Genomic DNA, 7500 nt, shown 5'->3' with positions numbered 1-7500 from the left:
AATGATGGATAGATTGGCTGTAATACGAATACTGTCCTATAGAGGGGGCACAGGATAAGAAATCTTTAAAGTTCTCTTTTACATCCTGTGTCCAAAATGACAAAGAAATGCATACTCAGAGAGCGCTCCACAAGTTATGTTTGTTTACATCAGGTGAATGCCAGTTTATGGTACAGGTAAGTTATTGTTGTTCTAAACCAATGTCCTGCAACATAGTCACACAGACAGAGAGTAGTGCACACATTACGTGGACTCAGAAACATTCAGTAACACAGAAAAACACAGTTAGCGCTTTTCTGTGATTTAAACTGGAAAGTGCCATCACATAGCCTATTCCTTTCTGTTTTTGAAGTAACTAAAACCCACAGCGGCACCATTAGAGAGACGCTGCACCGGTAGGACTAATTCACTCATGCAATCTCTCTCTCATTAATCATTCAAATAAATGCAGTCTTAAATGTGCTATCTGTATCTGATTTAGACCGAACAGAAGACTGTGAGGAAATAAAGACCCATAGACAAAATAACTGATAAAAGTTTGCTGTCATGACAGAGCGGTAGCATTGTGGGCAACGTACTGTCAAAAGCCGTAGCCGTGCACAAGGCCACCCGAGTTCGAGTCTCGACTTGCTGTCTTGACTCGGTTCAGGTTTCTCAAACCAACATCAACATTTGTTCACAAACTTTAGTTGCAAATAGTGGCATGTTGAAAAGCATTCCCATCTCTTGTGTTTTTATTAGTGACATCATCAGCGATTAATCGACTCTAATCACAACAGTCGACTTAAAAACTCTGAAGTCAATCAACCCCTTGCATCATGCTATAGGTGCGTTCCATTCGACCGTAAGTAGACCCTGTGTCTACCCCTTCACAGGGTATTTTGCCATCTTAAGTGAGATTCCAATTCGAAGGGAACAAACATGTTCATTTCGAAGGGCACTGCAAACGGCATAGGGAACATTGATACATCACTTCACAGGAAGTCAGTGAAGTCCACTTCTAATGATAAACCGTGTTCAGGGAGTAGGGAGCAGTGAACACTGCGTAGGGACCCTGTCTAATGGAACGCACCTTAAGATTAGTAGCAATAAATGCTCTCTGCAAGACTGTAACCTTACACAGTACGAGTCACTGTAAAACCAATAGTATTTGTTGTTCAAATTAAATTATGGAAAAATATATATTGTCCGAAATGTTTCCTTAAAGTCCCCCTGTAGTGAATAATTGTATCCCTTAAAACTCAACTTTGATCACCAAAATGGTATTTAAAAGTTTTTTCCTTAAAAAATTCTGCCATAAATTAGCTTGAATGTAACTCGACACCCTTGCCTCATTTAGTATATGCGGTTCTATGAATATGCAAATGAGCCCCGCCTCCACTCACTCACTCAGCTCAGAGATCGACTCGTTGACGATCACACTTTGATCTGGGGTGCGTTTCCCGTACAACTATGTAGTTCGCTGCTTCTCTACCATAAGTACGATGCATCGTTGGAGAAATCGACTAGCTAGTCGAGACTGTTTCCCGAAACCCACTGTCGCGAAGTATCATTCAACCACGTTGGTTTCGCACGTGGTGGAGTAATAACTACTTTTAACCAAACTGTTTGAGATCCAATTAATGCTAGATTTTTATATATAAATTACAGACATGTCATCTGAGGACTATTTAAAATTGTTCTCAGTTATTTTGATTTATTACCAGACTCAATTTGGCTCGTTCTTACATAGTAGAGCGCGTTCGCACATGCACACTCTTCAAACGAGGTATTTTAACTCTTTTGACAAACTAAAAGACGTAAATTACATTTGTATGTATTCTAAATAAAAGGCAACGGTTGTACTGAATGTCAGCTTGCTTATTTTGCTCACGATAAGGATTTATTACGTCCAAATGTGATACAATATAGAAACTATGGCTGTAACCACAGGTCGAGAGCTGTCGTTCAAACCACACAACTTTGCGATGCTGTTTGCGAATGTTCGTTGGAACGACTGTTTCGGGAAACACCGACTCGTTGAACTATGCAGATAACGACGGAACTTGCGACCATAGTTGTCTAACGATGCTTTCGGGAAATGCACCCCTGATTGGTTACAAGGAAGTTCAGAAACACCAGCGATTTCAAACCCTGATCTTTGGTTCATTGCAGTTTAAGGAGAAAATACTCAGCAATGCTGTCGACTTATCAATTTGCACATGGTTTGTCTTAATTAAAGCATATTAAAACAAACACCACATAGACATATGAACAACATTAAAAACTTTGAAAAGGAAAGTTTTGACACAATCTGAATGTTGCTCATATTTGAGGGCATTGGCCCTTCCAGAGCGCTGCACTTCAAATCTCCCCTTCATTGGGAAGTGAGCAGCTCTGTTTTGAGAGGGCTGTTTTTAGCCTGATACTGAGACCGTATTGAAGGTCATCGCAAAATCATCCAACTGCACCTCAAATTACCGTGACCTTCTTCTAAAGATGCCTAACTGCCAAATCACCTCCTCTACCCCTCTGGAGGCTGAAATACTCACTTCACATTCGGGTCTGGTTGTGTTTCTAAACCCCAAAATAAAGCATTCTATTGCCAGATTAACCCTATAAAGCCTATTGTATTATATTTGATACACGCTTTCAAAATAATCAATGCTTTACAGGGTTAAAACTGGGAGCCAAATTACTGCATAATTTTTCCACCGATTTATTTGTGCCCTCACCTATTTCTTGAATTTGCTCCTCATCTTCCTCTATCTCATCCTCTTCTTCATCATCTTCCCCCTCTCTTTCTACTCCTTCTTCCTCTTCCTCCTCCACCACTTCCTCTTCTTCCTGCTCCACCTCTTCCTCGTCTCCATTGATCACTTCTACCTCTTCCTGATCAAATTGCTCCTCGTTGTCTGTGTATTCCTCATCGGCTTCCTCTTCTTCTTCTTCCTCCTCCTCTTCCTCTTTTTCATCCATTTCCTCCTCCATTTTGTGTGTTCTGTAGCATTTCTCCATTGACTGCTGGTCTACGACGGTTAGAAAGACCTTCCTCTTGGCCGAGGGCTCCAGGGCGTGAGTCTCCAGGGGTTTTCTCTTCTTGGCGACGGGACAGCCATACACACTGGACATGGAGAGATAAGAAAAACGCAATTAGCAAGCTGGCGTGTGAATTGCTGGACTTTCATACACTTAAGACCAAGGTACATAATTTACGGCACACGGGCTGAAGGAGTTTTGAATTGGGACAAATATAGCAGGCTGTATGCCAAATCATTTAGGGGTTAGACAAGTGGAACAATCAATAGAGACCTTAGTCAGGGTGCCAAATTCAATTTGCAATGAATGACAACAAAACCGTGAGAGAGTGCCCACATTGTCAGTAGCGGCCTTCTCAAAACAAAAAAGTGGTCACTGGGGCGGGACCTTTTCAAAAGGTACATGTTTGTTCCTTTTAGCTATGACTGTTCAATATGTTGTCATCCTAGGGCGTCATATAGTGACGCTTTTGAAATTTTGTCTAAATCCAACCCACATGGCACTCTTTAGCGTCAATATAACACGCACAGAGCTTTGTTCGGTTATGGGTAGGTTTAGGTCTGGGGTAGGGTTAGGGTTAGACCACTAGGAGGCGCCTTCTGGCCCATATGCGTCTCATATTGACGCTAAAGTGTGCCATGTGCGTTGGATGTAGACGAAATGTCAAAAGCGCCAGTATATGACGCCTTGGGATGAGAACGGGCTGGAATATTGTACTTTTTTTTTCCGAGAGTGTATGTTTCACCCGTTTCACTTGAAACTGGCCTCACTTAAAATTGAGCCATATAACACCACACACACACACCTGGGTCTGAACATAACAGGGGCTTGGGGCAAAAATACCCCCAAAATACAAGATATGGTGCAAAAAAATATCTCTGTAGAAGTTGTTGTTTTGAATATTTATAATCAATACCACATGAGCAAGAGTGCTGATTTCTCCAATATCAGTGGCACATTTGCTATTTGTAAAATTAGGTGACTAACATTTTAGACACTATCCCCTGGGTTCACAGACTTTTAAGTTTTAACTGAAAGCAACTTGGAAATCTTAAAATAAAAAGAAAAATCTTAAAATATGTCATTGCCATTGTTTTGTCTCAAGATGCACAAGTCAAGTCAGATTTATTTATATAGTGCTTTTTACAATACTGATTGTATCAAAGCAGCTTCACAGTGATAACATGAAAATAATACAACACAGATCAAAAATATTCTTGAATATTAAATGTCCCCAACTAAGCAAGCCAAAAGCAAGGCAACAGTGGCAAGGAACCAAACTCCATCAGGGACTGGATGGAGAAAAAAACCTTGGGAGAACCCAGACTCAGTCGGGGGCCAGTTCTCCTCTGGCCAACGAAATAACAGTGATTACAAAACATAAAGAGTATTTGTCCATTTCCATCTACAGTATTTGGAAGTCTAAGTAATCACGCCGGTTTGGAGACGAGCACACCAGTGATGTTTTTTTCTAAGGCACGTTTATAAAAGCTACTAAAGTCCCAACTGAACTAATGCCTAAATCTGGCTTAATCTAAGCCCTGTTTGTGAAACTAGCCCAAAATTGTCCATATTGGCTGTTTTTGCTCTATTTTGCCAGTGAAAATAGTTCCAAACAGTGGAGCCATTGTCTCAGTCAGAGCAACAGTTTCAGTTTCGTTACTGAATGAATCCGCGCTTTTGAACGACTCTGTCTGCTCGACTCAAAGACCTACTCATAAAGACAGTAGACACTTGCGATGTCCCTGAATGAATGAATCAGCCGATTTAAAGGAATCGTTTGACTAAATGATTCAATGAGTCACTTGTTAAGACGACAATTTGCCACCATCTTCTGGCAGTTATAGTATCATTTTATTTTAGCTCAGGGGCTGAGAGAGTGACGAAGATTGGATGCTGTTTTTACTCTCCATCATGATTGTAACAATATAGTTCTGGTTTAAGAGATAGAACGGATTTATAAATAGACTATTAAGAGTGAAATATGATAAAACAAGGGATTCCCCCTAATATTCGACTGAACATGAGTCGAAGAGAACATTAGTCGACGAGAAGAGGCTTGTTTGACCAAAATTCTATTAGTCGGTAATCATTTTTTTTTTAAACGTCTGTTATTTGTGGTTTTTACAGTGAGTCAGACAGGAAATCCAATCATCCATCAACCTTAAATATGCTTATCAATTGAAACCTAAAGGATTATTAGGAACACCATACTATACTTCGCCTTCAGAACTGCCTTAATTCTCCGTGGCATTGATTCAACAAGGTGTTGAAAGCATTCTTTAGAAATGTTGGCCCATATTGATAGGATAGCATCTTGCAGTTGATGGAGATTTGTGGGATGCACATCCAGGGCACGAAGCTCCCGTTCCACCACATCCCAAAGATGCTCTATTGGGTTGAGATCTGGTGACTGTGGCGGCCATTTTAGTACAGTCAACTCATTGTCATGTTCAAGAAACCAATTTGAAATGATTCCAGCTTTGTGACATGGTGCATTATCCTGCTGGAAGTAGCCATCAGAGGATGGGGACATGGTGGCCATAAAGGGATGGACATGGTCAGAAATAATGCTCAGGTAGGCCGTGGCATTTAAACGATGCCCAATTGGCACTAAGGGGCCTAAAGTGTGTCAAGAAAACATCCCCCACACCATTACACCACCACCACCAGCCTGCACAGTGGTAACAAGGCATGATGGATCCATGTTCTCATTCTGTTTACGCCAAATTCTGACTCTACCATCTGAAATCGAGACTCATCAGACCTGACAACGTTTCTCCAGTCTTCAACTGTCCAATTTTGGTGAGCTCTTGCAAATTGTTGCCTATTTTTTTAATTGTCGCGTGTTGTGGCTTCACAAATGCTTTGCTGCATACCTCGGTTGTAACGAGTGGTTATTTCAGTCAAAGTTGCTCTTCTATCAGCTTGAATCAGTCGGCCCATTCTCCTCTGACCTCTCGCATCAACAAGGCATTTTCGCCCACAGGACTGCCGCATACTGGATGTTTTTCCCTTTTCCCTATGTTTTTCAGACTTATTTCGCAAATATGACCACATCACTCCAATTCTTGAGTCTTTACACTGGCTACCTGTCCGGCAGAGAATTGATTTTAAAGTCCTACTATTTATCTTCAAATCGCTACATAGCCTAGCCCCAGCCTATCTCTCCGAACTTATTCATCCCTATACTCCATCCAGAAGCCTAAGATCCCACGACCAGGCTCTGCTGGTAGTCCCTCGTGTCAGACTCAAGCGCAGAGGGGAGCGTGCTTTTGCTGTGGCAGGGCCCCGTCTGTGGAACACCCTGCCCCTAGAGATTCGAACGGCCCCAAACCTGTCTATTTTTAAATCTTTGGTGAAAACCCACCTTTTCTCTTTAGCATACTGATCTCCTTTTAAGTATTTTATTAGGTTATAACTGGGTCCCTGACAAGGCTATTTGTAGCTTTGCTGCCTTTTATGTTTTTTTTTTGTTGTTGTTTTGTTTTTAATTCTGTGTTCTGTAAAGCACTTTGGTCTGTCTGAGCGGCTGTTTAAATGTGCTATATAAATAAATGAACTTGAACTTGAACTTTTCACACCATTCTTTGTAAACCCTAGAAATGGTTGTGCGTGAAAATCCCAGTAACTGAGCAGATTGTGAAACACTCAGTTATAAGTAACTTCACCGCTCATTCTAACGTTTACCTAGATAATTGTGCTTTATTATTAGGTGCATATCCTAGTGTTTGTGTGGAGTGTGAAAGCTAAAGTATTAGCGCTGAATGATATGGAGCGCGATTCTTTAACAGCGGAAACAACTTTTTCGGTATTTTTTTTTGTCATACTTGCCGATAAGAGTAAGACATCAATCGAAACTGTAAATGTCTACTTTTATTTGTGTAAACTCCCAATAACAACAAAATGTTGTTCTTTTGTAAAATAAAGAAAACCAACAGAATGTGGGTTCTCTTCGTGAACTGGAACACGTCACAAAAGTGAACCGAAACTTAGCATATATGCTACTTGTCTGGCAGATATAAGATATATGAGGCGGCATGGAGTATTAAATCTATGGTATCTATGGTGTCAGTATTGAAAGTCCAAACAATGTTTCTTTGCCCTCGCAGCAAAAAAAAAAAAAAGCAACAACTAAAGTATAACATTGCAAATGGGTATGTGTTTGGAAATTGGTAATGTAGTAGATAATAATAGCAGAACTACAGTTGAGGCGTTTCACGCAGGTGTTTTCTTTAGGATGAATTAGTTATAATTAGAAATAATTTTGCGGATTGTTTAAATGCACATGTCTTATTTTACTCCAATGATCTTGTTTTATTTACACTGTTAGTCTTTTTATATGTTTTGATTTAAAGTAAATATTACATTTAAATATCCTAACTGGGCCCACAAATGATCATTTTAACATGCAGTTCCCATGTTTCATAAAATAAAGCTGTTTTATATATTTACGGCATTTAATTTGAATGTAATAAGCAG

The 7500-nt window shown here is 40.2% G+C and overlaps 1 protein-coding gene across 4 annotated transcripts in view; it reads right to left on the bottom strand.

Moving 5' to 3' along the window:
- myt1lb (myelin transcription factor 1-like, b) overlaps window positions 1-7500 on the bottom strand; it is a 185001-nt gene that overhangs the window by 74397 nt on the left and 103104 nt on the right. For all 4 annotated transcript variants that reach the window (XM_039650967.2, XM_039650968.2, XM_039650969.2 and 1 more), the window contains one exon: window positions 2715-3103. In XM_039650967.2, coding sequence (XP_039506901.2) covers window positions 2715-3103 — 389 coding nt within the window. The remainder of the gene's footprint in view (window positions 1-2714; window positions 3104-7500) is intronic.

The sequence above is a fragment of the Pimephales promelas genome, chromosome 15, assembly GCF_988280905.1.
Source record: "Pimephales promelas chromosome 15, fPimPro1.hap1.1, whole genome shotgun sequence".
Lineage (NCBI taxonomy): Eukaryota > Metazoa > Chordata > Actinopteri > Cypriniformes > Leuciscidae > Pimephales > Pimephales promelas.
The sequence above is the reverse complement of the archived record's forward strand: the minus strand, read 5'-3'. Positions and strand labels throughout refer to the sequence as shown.